The sequence below is a fragment of the Felis catus genome, chromosome B1 (assembly GCF_018350175.1).
Source record: "Felis catus isolate Fca126 chromosome B1, F.catus_Fca126_mat1.0, whole genome shotgun sequence".
NCBI classification, from domain to species: Eukaryota; Metazoa; Chordata; class Mammalia; order Carnivora; family Felidae; genus Felis; species Felis catus.
In genome coordinates, this window is record NC_058371.1 from 79,468,932 (window position 1) to 79,482,597 (window position 13,666).

A 13,666-nucleotide genomic window follows, 5' to 3' on the forward strand; every position below is an offset into this window, starting at 1 on the left:
TCAGGTCATGATCTAGTGGTACGTGATTTCAAGCCCCACATGGGGCTCTGTGCTGACAGGTCAGAGCCTGGAGACTGGAGCCTGCTTCATCGGATTCTGTGTCTCCCTCTCTCTGACCCTCCCCTGCTCCTACCTACCCTGTGTGTGTCTCTCTCTTCCAAAAGTAAACAAACATTTAAAAAAAAAAAAAAGAATTTAAGTTAATCAAACACAATGAGGAAAAAAATATACTTTCTGGGGGCTCTTAATCACGATTATAAATTATGTTTCTTATGGTAAAGTACAAGAATCAAAAGGAGTAAGACACCAGTTCACAGAAAGTCTACATTCTGGGGAGGAAGGCTGACAGCTGGCCCCCCAGATGTACCAGCTGCTGCTGGGACACCAGGCATGTGTCCTGTTGGCAGAAGAGGGAACATGCAGTCACATAAATAGCTTTCTACCAGTGGCCAAACTGGCTTTGCCATCTGCCTCTCCCCATACCAAAGCCTCCCCCCTCATCTTCCTAGCTCCAGAGGGAGCTGCTAAGGCCAGTAAGAGAGAAGAACGTACACTCCCCTGGCCACTGACCCAAGCCACAGAAAGGAGTCCTCTCCCTCATGTTCATTCACACATACATGTACACCCTGCCCTCTCCTCCCTCCTTCCTACATACTTACAGACTCTCCCTACTTCCCACCCAACACACATACCTAATCCAAGGCACTGGACAAAAATCATCCAAATAAGCCCACATATCCCAAAGTGATGCCCAAGCCTCATTTTGCAACACGAACAAGGTCAGAGAACCAAATGGAACCCTGGACATCATCCAGAGAAGTTGACTGACCTGCTCCCAAAATTACAGGGGTGGCTCACTAAATTCTTCCTATTAAAACTTAGTTCAACTCATTCGTTAAATGAATATTCACTGTTCCAGGCACTGTGCTGGGTTCTTGAGACAGTTTGTTCAGTAGGTTTTAATCCTTCTTAATGCAAAATAGGGAAGAGGGTGATATAGGGTATCTTTCCCCAGAGTTGATATCTACAAACAAGTGTACAAGTGACTAATTCCCAAAACTGGGAATTACCGAATTGAAAAACTAGAGAAAAGATAAAGACCCCAGCAACACAGACTTGTGGAAGCTGGATACTGCCCTGTCCCCTATCTTAAGAGGGCACTCAGCAGCATCCTCAGAAGGGCTATGGGCTACAGGTGTGGTCAGGCCACCCAGCTCCTCACTGGAGCTAATGCCGCCCCATATCCAACAGCATCACCAACTCGGTGTTTCAGCATGAATTTTAGCCTTTCTCCCTCCTAGAAAGAATCTCCTCAGATAATAGATATACCTACAGAGATCTATTTCTCCAGTGGCCATTTCGTAGTTTAGAAAAAAAAAAAAAAAAAAACAGAGAAGAACCAGGGAGGTTGGCATGAAGCCTGACCAGGGTGAAATTCCCTATTTGCAGGCACTGCTGGTTCCAGCCAAAGGGTAGGCTGTCTGCTCCCCCTTACAAGCCGCAATCTTTGAACCCTCGCCGGCGCAGGAGGTCAAGAATGTGCGGAAAGCAGCACAAGGCCAGGTGGACTTTCTGGTTTGGCACAGGGAAGGACTCGGGACGAGACGGTCCGAAACGATCAGAAAATACCACGGTAAGAGTGTCGTTTCAGGGACTTTTGAAAAATTCAACGCCCAGCAGGTTTTCAAAGAATCCCCAGAAAGTCCTCTGGAGAGGTCACGAGACAAGGCGAGTGAAACTGATGTTTCTGTTTCAGGAAAGACCGGGCAGCTTTTAGGGTGCAATCCAACCTGACCTCGGGAGGGCCGGGCAGGGAACGCAGGCACTAAGGGGTGCCGGGCTGCCGGCGGCGCGCTCCCACGCACGGCTCCCGGCTCTGGCCGCTGCCGAGGGCGAGGGGCGGGAAAGGGGACTCGCCGCCGGCTGCCTGCGGAGCCGGGCAGGAGGGAGCCCGGGGCCTCCCGGCTCCACCGGCGGCTGAGCTGGGGCGCGCGACTGCCCTTCGCGCTCCCGCAGAGGCTCCTGCCGGCCGCGCCGCAGCTCGCCCGCGCCCAGGTCGCCGCTTACTTTTGGTCGCTGCGATGAGGTTCTTCCCGTCCTTGATGAGCTCCTTTATGAACTTGTTGGTCCTCTCCAGCTCCGCTTCGTGGGCGCGGATCCTCTCCCTGAACCACGGGCTGTCGAGGTAGCAGTCGCTGAACTCCAGGGGCTGCAGCCCCATGACTGCTGCGGTCCGCCACCCGTCCGCAGCGCCCTGCGGAGACCCGCGTCGGGCTTCGGGGCAGCGGCCAGGAAGTCCCGGAGAGGCGCGCGGCGAGCGCGGCGCGGACGTGTCCCTCGGAGCGGAGCCTGGCGGCCGAAGCGAGCGAGAGCCGCGGCGCCCCAATCCCGGCAGCCCCAGCCGATGCCCGGGCGCCCGCGGCCCCGCCCCGCCCCGCAGACCCTCCCCGAGGCGCCAGCCGCCCCGCCCCGCCCCGCCCCGGGCGCCCGCCTCCGCTCACCCCTTCTTTATCCGCCTTCCTTCTTCCTCCCTCCCTTCCCTTCTCTTCCTTTTTCCCCGGCAGCCTCTTCCTTCTCTTCCCCACGCGCTTGTTGCCCCTCCTCTTCCTTCCGAGCCTCCTCCGATCTAGAATTTCGTCCCGCGCTTCTCCTCCACCCCCGGGACGCGTGCCCATCCCTTTTTTCGGCTCCCCCACTAGGGATGACTTCCCGCGGGCCCCCGGATGCAGAGAACTCGACCTGGGCAAGGAAGGGGAGACTTAGTTGCAGTCTATAATCCTCGCTCTGCCAGCGACTGCACGCAGAGGTCTGGCCTGCTAGGGGAAACGATGGACTCCTTGATCTCACTTATCCTGGGAGCGACCCTGAGCTGTGAAAGTTTCTCGCACGCAGGGCTCGCTTTTCCTTATTCCCGTTCCCCATCTGCAGTAAAATGCGTGCTGAATCTCCGCTTTAATTGAAAGCTTTACATGAGCAGGAAGAGTTTGGGGCCCGAGAGCTATTACACCCTGCTGCGTATCCACACTGAACCACTTGGAGGGAGGGAGAGGGGTGGCTAAACCACTGAAAAGTTGTCTCTGTTGTATTCAGCAGATTAAATTTGCTTGGGTAGGTGGAGATGATCTTTATTGTTCTAAAAATAACCGACGAAAACAAATGCCAGGTTTCACGAGGTGCGGGGGTGACGATCAAATGAGAATTTGTGTCAGCACACATGGAAAAGTATTTTGTGTTCTCTGGCAGAACTCGGATGTGTCTCCCAAAAAGTTAAGATATTTTAAGTTCCTGAAATGTATTTCCAAAAGAAATCAATTGTTCATTACAGTAACTTTTTATAATGGCAACTTACAATTTATTAAGCAATTATTATGTGCCAGGCACACATCAGGAACTCTGCGCACATTTTTTACAAGCTCACAACACATGTTTACATATATAGGTTTACTAAAGATGTTGCTATCCACAAAGAAACTTCAAAGCGATTCTCTAAAACTTTCAGACTCAGCTCTAGGTAATTAAGAATCTGTTTGGACAGCATGTTGTAGGAGCCTAACCCTCAGGAAGAAGTTAAATAAGCCTCCTACTCAGTGAGCTCTTTTGTTACAAAATAGCACCTCCAGCGTGGGGCTAACCCTCAGAAAAACAGATAAACATTATTACTTTAATGTCCATCCTCCAGAGAGTTCCAAATGTTTTACAAATAACGTTTAGGCATTGAAAGCTTCAGTTCCTACTAAAATCAGCAGGGGGCTGGATTCTTCAGAGAAGAGAATAAAAGAGGCAAATAGAAGGGGAAAGAGGCAAGAATAAAAGGGATGTAAACAAACAGTGAGGACCTGGCAAAACAAGACAAATTGACAGGCACTCAATCCTCTAGGCCATGGGGTGCCTGGGTGGCTCCCTTAAGCATCCGAATCTTGATTTCAGCTCAGGTTATGATCTCACAGTTCGTGAGTTTGAGCTGTGGAGCCTGTTTGGGATTCTCTTTCTGCCCCTTCCTGGCTTGCATTCTCTCTCACTCTCAAAACAAATAAAAATAAATATATATTTTTTTTAATTCCTCTGGGCAAAACCCTAAACCTATCCTCATAAAGAGGGGCTGCTGATACTCCTCAATGCATTAAACATAAATTTAACATGTGAGCCAGCAATTGCACTCCCTAGGTATGTACCCAAAAGAAATGAAAGCATGTTTGCACAAATAAATACTTGTTCATAGTAGCATTGTTCATAATAACCAAAAAGTGGAATCAGCGCTAATGTCCATCAACTGATGAATGGGTTGATAAGCACAATGTGTGTATCCATACAGTGGAATATTAATCTACTAATGGAATATTAATAGAGAAAGATTAAGGACTGATGCATGCTACAACACAATGAACCTTCAAAACATAATGCTAAGTGGAAGAAGCCAGTCACAAAAAGCCATATATATTATTCAACTCATGTGAAATGTCCAGAACAGGGAAATCCATAAGAGACAGAAAGTAGATTAGTTATTGCCAGAGGCTGGATGGTGGGGTGGGGGTAGAATAAGGGTTTCCTTTGGGGATGATGAAAATAATTTAAACTTAGATTTTGGTAATGATTGTACAACTCTGTAACTCTACTAAAAATCATTAAATTGTATACTTTAAATGGGTGAAGTTTTTTTGGTATGTGAAATACCTCAACTATAAAGTTTAAAAAGGAGGGTGGGGTGGGGGCTGCTCCAGGAGTGCCTCTTCTTCCTTACCACTTTCTACTTCCAGCCACAAAAACTCTGGTTCAATGTGGCCAGATATTTAGATATTTTGGAACAAAACAATTATTCAATTGTTTAAAACAATTATACAACATCATGAAAATACTGTTACTTGTGTCTTTACACATACACACACACATACACACACATACACACACTCCCCAAAACAATTTAAACAGCAGGTGAATATAAATCTTAATTCAACATTAAAAAAAATTTTTTTTTAAAAAGGGGGCGCCTGGATGGCTCAGTTGGTTAAGTGTCCGGCTTCGGGTCAGGTCATGATCTCATGGTTCATGGGTTCGAGCCCCACGCCAGGCTCTGTGCAGACAGCTCAGAGCCTTGAGCCTGTTTCAGATCCTGTGTCTCCCTCTCTCTGTGCCCCTCTCCCACTCACACACTCTCTCTCTCCCTCAGGAATAAATAAACGTTAAAAAAATTTTTTTAAATCTTAATTCAATACTAAATAGCTCTACCAATGATCACCAAGAGCGGAAGGCCCTAATTAGTTTTATTCAGTTACACCTTGTACCTGGCCTGGTAGAAATGATCAGTAACTGTGGAATGAATGAGAAGTATGGCCAAGTAAGGGAAACCCTTATGGTACAATGGTACCATTTCTCCTAAAGAAATTTAGGAGCTCCAGGGCACCTGGGTGGCTTAGTCAAGTGTCCGACTTTGGCTCAGGTCATGATCTCGAGGTCTGTGAGTTCAGACCCCACGTCAGGCTCTGTGCTGACAGCTCAGAGCCTGGAGCTTGCTTCAGATTCTGTGTCTCCCTCTCTCTCTGCCCCTCCCCCGCCTCAAAAATAAAAATAAACATTAAAAAAAAAAAAGAAATTTAGGAGCTCCTACTCAGCTTCCCTACTTAGTAGTTGTACCAGCTTGGCAAAGGAAAATCTCTAAATCTCAGGCTTACCATCCATGGCATGGAGACAATGATGCTGCAAGTGCAAGTTGGTTGAGAAAACGTAATAAAATTTTTGTTAATAGTAATTTTTGTTTTTGTAAAGCACCTCTGAAAGCAAGAATGCTGATGGTCAGGAGGAGGCAGAGATGAAGATTACATTCCACCAGTATGTGAAAAATGGGGGGGGGGGGGGGGCAGGGAAACCTGTCCTCCTAAAATCATAGCATTAAACCATGTAAGACAGAATTCAAGGAAAGTGATCACAAAAGCAGATGCTCCAGAGTTCCTAGGCCCCAATTTTGTTCATTAATCAATTCATTCTTCCCACAAATATCTGTGAAGTTTCTATATGTACTACGAACCATACTAGGTGTTGGTGATACAGCAGAATACAAAACAGTGTCTATCCTCACTGTGCTTTTGTTCTCTAGAGGGAAATTGGCATGGTACCAAACAACAGCAACAACACAACAAAACAAAACACAAAACCACACACAAATATATATCTAATTTAAAATTAAAGTGCCATACAGTTAGAGTAAAGGATGTGTGAGAGATTCTAACTGAGAGCCTGATATAAATCAGGAGTAAGGTCAGGAAGACAATGACTTCTGGTCATTTAATCAGTGACCAGAAGAATCAGTAGGAGTTAACCATTAAACAGGGGGCTTTGAGAACAGAGTAGTCCAGGCAGAGAACCAGCCTCTGCTAACCTCTGGAATGAGAAAGAGTTGTACATTCAAGAGACTAAAAGAGGTTAGGCAGCTGAAGCATAGTCGTTGAGAGACACTGGCTCAGGCCAACACAGGTGGTGGAGGATAGGCAGGGGCCACACCACACAGAGCCTCATAGGCCATATGAGGATTTTGGATTGTACCATAATGCTATTGGGAGCCCTTGAAGAGTTTTCAGCATAATGATAATGTGATCTGGTTTGTGTTTTCTCTATAGCTCCTGTGTGGAGTCCAGAGGGAAGGCTTTTGGAGTTATCCGGGCAAGAAATGGCATAGCTTCACCCTCTAATTAACAGTGCAGAAATAAGGAGAGTGTCAAAGGTGACCCCCAGGCTCCTGTCATGATAGGTTAGATGGGTGGAGATGAACTTTACTGAACATTTCACTGAAAGGAAAACAGGGGATAAGAAGTTGATGTGTTGACTGGGATGGGCGAGATCAATTTCAGCTTCAGACTCATTAAGCTCTAGGTGCCTAGGAGACATTCAACTCTGTGTGTCAGGTAAGCATTTTTAGGCTTTGCTCAGTGCCTGGATTAGATAAGGATTTGAAACAATGCAAATTGGTCAGGTTCTAGTCTAGATAAAATAGAGTTTAAAACAGATGAAACCTTCCCTTTATGTAGGTTCCTCTACATACCATGTTGTCTTTCCCTGATGAGTAACAAAGTTGCCACCTATAAAGTTCAAATAAGGGTTCTACTCTATTCTTTGGATATGTTTCAGGGTGAGTCAGTTAAAATTAGGTCCAGACACATTATAACAGAAAATCCAAAATAACAGTAGTTTAGACCACAAGGAATTTCTCTCTCATGTAAAAGAAGTCCAGAAGTAAATAGCCTAACGTGATTCCAGGGTCCCCAGGGAAGCATTGGGTTCCAATCCGTTTCACTTCATAATACAAGGTGGCTCCTACAGCTCCCTCTGTGAAGGAAGGGAAAGGATAAGAGTGCCTCCCCCCAAACTGAGTCAGTACTGTTTTCAGCCTTCCTGCAGGTCTTAGACATTTTTGTTTTTTGTATCATTAGCCAGAACCTAGTCACATGGCCACACTTCCCTGCAAGAGAAAAATATGGTCTTTTAAAAAAATGTTTATTTATTTTTGAAGGTGTGGGATAGGGGCAGAGAGAGAGGGAGACGGAGTATCCAAAGGGAGCTCTGTGCTGAAAGCAGAGAGCCTGATGTGGGGCTCGAACTCACAAGCCATGAGGTTTTTACCTGAGCCGAAGATGGAGGCTTAACCAACTGAGCCACCAGGCACTCCAAAACACGTGTTGAAAGAAACTGTATTTTCTTACAAAGAGAAAAAGGACAATAGATTTTGAGCAGGAACCTAGCAGTCTCTGCTGCAGGCTGTGAGGTACATAAATTATTGCTATGGCGAAACATAAATGATATAATGAGAGGAAATATAAGATAAATCCTTGGGTGTCTTCCAAACTGTATCAGGCTGTTTTCTCTCACAAGTAAGGGGGGAGGTGCCAAAATAGTATAAACAAGAAATTATTGGACCATATCACTAAAATCCTCCCTGAAGAGCGGGGACAGGCTTCTGTAGATTTATCACCACTCCAGCTCATTTGTCTGTGATTTTCTCAGCTCTGCCCCAGCTGAGTATTGACTTCAGCCCTTTGGAAGTTTCCTTTGTGAGAATCAAATGGCTTCACCGTTTCCAGATTTACCTAAAAACAATGCCACTTTCTACACTGGAAAGATGCCCCCCTATCACAACTACTTCAATCTGAGCATCAAGCCTGCTTAGAGGACTGCCATGCCCTATCTCAGTTAAACCTGGAGGCTTTCCCTCAACTGGTCATTGAGGCAGAGGTGGGGGTAGTGCCAAATAGCTTGGGTCACCCAAGTGGAGCCACTCTTTGTGCCGAGGGTGACCAACGCAGGTGGCCAGCATCTAGTCCATCAGGGGCTGGAATGAAAAAGGCAGAGGGAGGTGAATTCTCTCTCTCTCTCTCTCTCTCTCTCTCTCTCTCTCTCTCTCTGAGTTGGGATGTCCGTCTTCTCCTACTGTCAGACATTGGTGCTCCTGGGCCTCTCCCCTTCAGACTCGGACTGGGACTTACACCACTGGCTTTCTGGTTCTTCAGCTCGCAAATGCCAGATCATAGGACTTCTTGGGAGTGTATATAGAGACGCTTTGAGCTCAAGGTGGGTTGAGCCACTAAGATTCGAGGATGCTACACAACAGGTTTGTCAACTAGTAATCTATAAAATATAATGGTGATGGTTGAACAACAATGTAATTATACTTAATCCTGCTAAACTGTATGCTTAAAATGGCTAAAATGGTAGCTTTTATGTTATATGTATTTACCACAATAAAAATAATACATCTATTTATACACAGTAAACATATGTTTTTATACATCCCATTGGTTGGTTCTGTTTCTATGGGAAGCTCTAATACACTCTGTGTCTTCCAGGAGTGCAGTGGGTACATGTATGTGCTGTGGAGAAACTATTACTCATGCCTCCAATGTTTATGAAGAACTCACTATATACCAGGGAGGACCCTAGAACTAGGAAGACAGTAGTGAACAAAACAAGCACTTCTGTGCAAGTGAACACTTTGTGCCTTTATGAATTAATAGTCTCCAGTCAGAGAGAAAGAATATATCGAATAATTACAATATAAATATTAAATGAAATCACTGATAAGTGCTAGGAAAGAACTGTACATGATACTATACGTAGTAGGAATATGGCCTTTTCTGAGATGTCAGTGAGGAATTAACAACTGAGCCCAGATCTGAAGGATGAGGAGTTCAATGGATTCAGGTAACATGGATATGATCTAAAGTGGGAAAAAACATGCCCAGTGAAAGCTTTGTCAAAGAGCTAGTTCAAGAAACTGAAAAAGGCCATGTGGCTGGAGCACTATGGGAAGGGATACAGTCCTTGAAGAGGGAGCGAGTGCCCATCCATCTGCATCTGCACCAGGCTTAGCTTCTTTCCCCCAGAACATTGAACATGGGTTTAGAACCCCTCCAGGCTTTCCTGATTGTTTTTAGAGGATGCTCACCTTTTCCAGAACTTTGAGACATAACTTGGAAGAAATTGGGACCCCAAGAAAATACTAGAACTATTCCACTTACCTAATGTTATTCAGCAAATACTGAGTACCTGGAAAGAGCAAGGCACTGTGGAAACTTCTGCAAGGAATGCCAAGGTGAGACAGTTCCTAATCTCGAGGCATCTACAGTCTGGTGTACTCCAGCCATGGGGAATAAGCGACAGAGGGACAATGATAACACAAAGCACATTGCTGCTTAATCCAGCCAGCCTGGCAGCCTGGCTAAGAAGCAGACATTCCCAGTGAACTGGGGTAGGGAAATGGGGAATGGGTGTGACAGGGAAGGAAGGCGGGATTTTCCAATTTTCTCACATTTAAATGAAAATCCTCTGAAGAAATCTAGGACTCTTCTCAAGTTTGGAGTTAGAAGAACCTGGCTCATGAAGATGTGGGTCAAGTGGAGCACCCTGTCATAGTGAAATGACTCCTTTTCCTGCCCCCAGGTTTGGAGAGACTTCGCATGGAGAAGAGGGGGCTAGGTATATCATATTATGTATGCTAACTTATATCAGTAGGCACTCCCCACTGCCCACAGATCCCTAAGGTAAATGCTGCCCTCTTTTCTGTAGTATGTGAATCAATTGACCAAAGCAGAGACCTTGCACTTCATTTTATCCAGATAGCAATATACATAAAAAATGTCAGAAGGAAAGAGGAGAGCTCTAAATAGTATGCTTTTCCCAGCACTACAAATGCCCCTGATATGACCCAGAGAGAGGTTTCCACAGGGTGACCTTCAAACGGGCAATTATCCAGTTCTAGATAGGCCAATCTAGAAGGCACTGGAAAGCCAATCTAGAATGATTAGAGGCATACCCTCAGAGTTCATTGGCACTTCAGTAAAATAGAAAATGAAAAAAGTTTAAATACTCACTGTTATCTTTTGACCCAATATTTCCAGACCTAATAATTTGCCCTAAATATATATATATAATTATTAATTATATATTTATAAATATATGTACATATTTTAATGTATATGCTTAGGGCTATTTATTGCAGGGAGGAAAGAAGGGCAAAAAAGGAAGCAATCTAACAATTGGAAAATAGTAAAATAAATCAGCACATACCAACTCAACATATTCATAAGTACTCAGGCTTTGACGCCATTAAAATAATCACTCTTGGGGATGCCTAGGTGGCTCAGTTGGTTAACGCACCCAGCTCTTGATTTTGGCTCAGGTCATGATCTCACAGTTTGTGGGTTCAAGTCCCACATCTGGCTCTGTGCTGATGGTGCAGAGCCTGCTTGGGATTCTCTGTCTCCCTCTCTCTTTACCCTTCCCCCACTTGCACTCTGTCTCTCTCTTTTTCTCCCTCACTCTTTTTCTCCCTCAAATAAACTTTTTTTTTTTAATATGATCACTTTTTTTGCTGTAGTGGTAGATACTGGGATCTTTGGATTCTGAGCCTTTATTCTCACTTGCCAAAAGCACCCTGACTTTCACCTGAGTAATTATTTTCCCACATAGCACATAGTCTTGGTAAAATTCATGGGCCTAGCTCATACTAGGGAATCCAAAGAGATCCCTGGAGCCTCCTGCTAATCCTTCCTCTTAAGCCTGCCATTGCCAAGGGCATGGTACATGCCCTAAGCTCAGCCAACCAGACTCTTTTTCCCAGGACTTTGAAGCATAGTAAAAAACTGACAGAAAAAACAAAGTTCATCTGTTCCAGCCACGACTGTCAAGAGACCTGCTGCCTGGCAGTCTACCCAGCTACTCATTCCAAGGCTGGTTTTCAGGTTTCCTTTAGCATCCCACATACTTCAAATGAAATGCCTTTTTGCTTAAGTTGCCAGAATCAGGGTTTTTCCCCTTGCACTCAAAGATTAATTAATACCTAGACTGATTAAATAATACTAGACCCAGTGCCTACTAGATTGGCCTATCTAGAACTGGATAATTGGCAGTGGACCTTCATGGAAATTGTGGGGCATATTTGGAATTAGTTATTTGGTGAAGATAAAACAAAAAACAGTAACACCGTCCTCCTTTATGTTCTGAGAGAAAATCTAGCAGCCCATGGCACACACTGGACAAACAAGCCATTAGGTTATCAACTTTGATCACTTAGCTCTAAGTCACATGACCTTAAGTCCTCTCTGATGGTTTTATGTGCCAACTTGACTGGGCTAAGGGATGCCCAGAAAGCTGGTTAAACATTATTTCAGGATGTGTTCGTGAGGGTGTTGGAAGAGATTAGTATTTGATTCAGTAGACTGAGTGAATAGATCTACCCTCACCAACATGAGCAGGCATCATCCAATCCAATTCATGGAGAGCCCAATTACAACAAAAAGGCAAAGGAGGGGCAAATTCCCTGTCTCTCTTCTTCAATTGAGACATCCATCTTTTCCTGCCCTCAGGTGTTGGACATCAGCCACTGGGGCTTCTGATTCTTGGGGCTTCAAACTCCAGGGCTTATACCAACAGCCCTCACCCTGGTTCTCAGACTGAATTACACACCACCAGTTTTCCTGATTCACCAGCTTGTAGATGACAGACTGGGGGACTTCTCAGTCCCCATAACCACACAAGCCAATTTCTACAATAAATCTCATCTATATCTGTACATATTTTGTACATATTCTGTTGGTTCCGTTCCTCTGTGGAACCCTGACTATTATATCCCCCTTTGACTGTAACTGGCCTGCTTTACACCTTTGGAATCCCCTCCCTTTTACAATTTTCCCCTGAATGTGTATTTTTTTTTTTTACTTTTTTTCTTGAGAGAAAGCAAGAAAGAGAAAGGGAGAGAGAGAGAGAGAGAGAGAGAGAGAGAGAGAGAGAGAGAATGCATGTGAGCAGGGGAGGGGCAGAGGGAGAGGGAGAGAGAGAATCTCAAGCAGGCTCCATGTAAAGCTCCATGCGGCACTCCATCTCACAACTGTGAGATCATGACCTGAGCTGAAATCAAGAGTCAGATGCTCAACTTACCGAGCCACCCCACTGCCCCAGATGTGCCATTTTTAAATGGAGTTTTACTATAAATAATTGCATTGAAAAGATTTTTAAAAAAACTAAGCCAAGATGGATTCCTGGACCTCTACCCTGTATGTTAGTCTCCAGCCATGGTCTCATCTAGTAGTACATGAGACACATAAGCAGTGAACAGAGTTCTTACTTTGACAACTAGAAAACCTGAAAGGTGACTAAGGATAACGTACCTCTCGGGGCGCCTGGGTGGCGTAGTCGGTTAAGCGTCCGACTTCAGCCAGGTCACGATCTCGCAGTCCATGAGTTCGAGCCCCGCGTCAGGCTCTGTGCTGACGGCTCAGAGCCTGGAGCCTGCTTCTGAGTCTGTATCTCCCTCTCTCTGCCCCTCCCCCATTCATGCTCTGTCTCTCTGTCCCCAAAATAAATAAACGTTGAAAAAAAAATTAAAAAAAAAAAAAGAGAAAAGGATAATGTACCTCTCTTTTACTGACCTTTCCAGAAGCAGTGTAACCAACACACTTTCAAGAACCACATAAAGGGCACCTGTGGGTACAATGAAACCCCCCAGGAATATGATCAGGTGGGGACAGTTACTCCTTCCAGTGGCCATAGGAGAAGTGGTTTTACACTGCTACTCTTGCTGGCTATTTGATGTGTCAGTAGAATGGCCCATGCAGTAACCTGCAAGATGAGTGAAGTTGTCTGGCTATTGGAGTCAACATGAAGCATAAACACTTACAGGTTGAGTGTAAGGTATAAAAGAAAATGAGGGTGAGTAGAGCTACTATCGAACATAGAGTAATCCAAACTCCACACCTACAGTCATTTGTCCTTTATTGTGCTGTACAAATGTATGACTATGTAAGTACTTTACTGATTGGTAACTTTTTTTTTTTTTTGTACAAAAGATAACTTTTGGCAAGAATGAGCTGAAAGAAAGAATGCATGTTTAATGAGAAATCAAGTACTGATTTCCCATTTCTTAAAAAAGTTGCTAATGAACTTGTCAAGTGTTGGTCAATATTTATCATCCTCCATGGTGCGTCCACAATGACATGCCTAACCACGTGAAAACCAGAGGGCCCAGTGCTACTAAAAAGTTCAGCATGTACTTCAAAAGTTATAATTTGTTGGGGCACCTGGGTGGCTCAGTCTGTGAAGCATCTGACTCTTGGTTTCGGCTCAGGTCATGATCTCACAGTTTCATGGTTCAAGCCTGGCATCAGGGTCTGTGCTGACAGTGCAGAGC

At 45.0% G+C, this 13,666-nt stretch overlaps 1 protein-coding gene across 3 annotated transcripts in view; it reads right to left on the minus strand.

Annotated features, from left to right (window-relative positions):
- ARHGAP10 (Rho GTPase activating protein 10) overlaps positions 1 to 2,417 on the minus strand; it is a 323,575-nt gene extending 321,158 nt beyond the window's left edge. For 2 of the 3 annotated variants that reach the window (XM_045055782.1, XM_006930835.4), the window contains exon 1: positions 2,068 to 2,417. In XM_045055782.1, coding sequence (XP_044911717.1) covers positions 2,068 to 2,221 — 154 coding nt within the window. In that variant the 5' untranslated portion in view covers positions 2,222 to 2,417. The remainder of the gene's footprint in view (positions 1 to 2,067) is intronic. The other variant, XM_003984958.5, reaches the window with a different exon arrangement.
- Between the last annotated feature and the right edge of the window lie 11,249 nt (positions 2,418 to 13,666).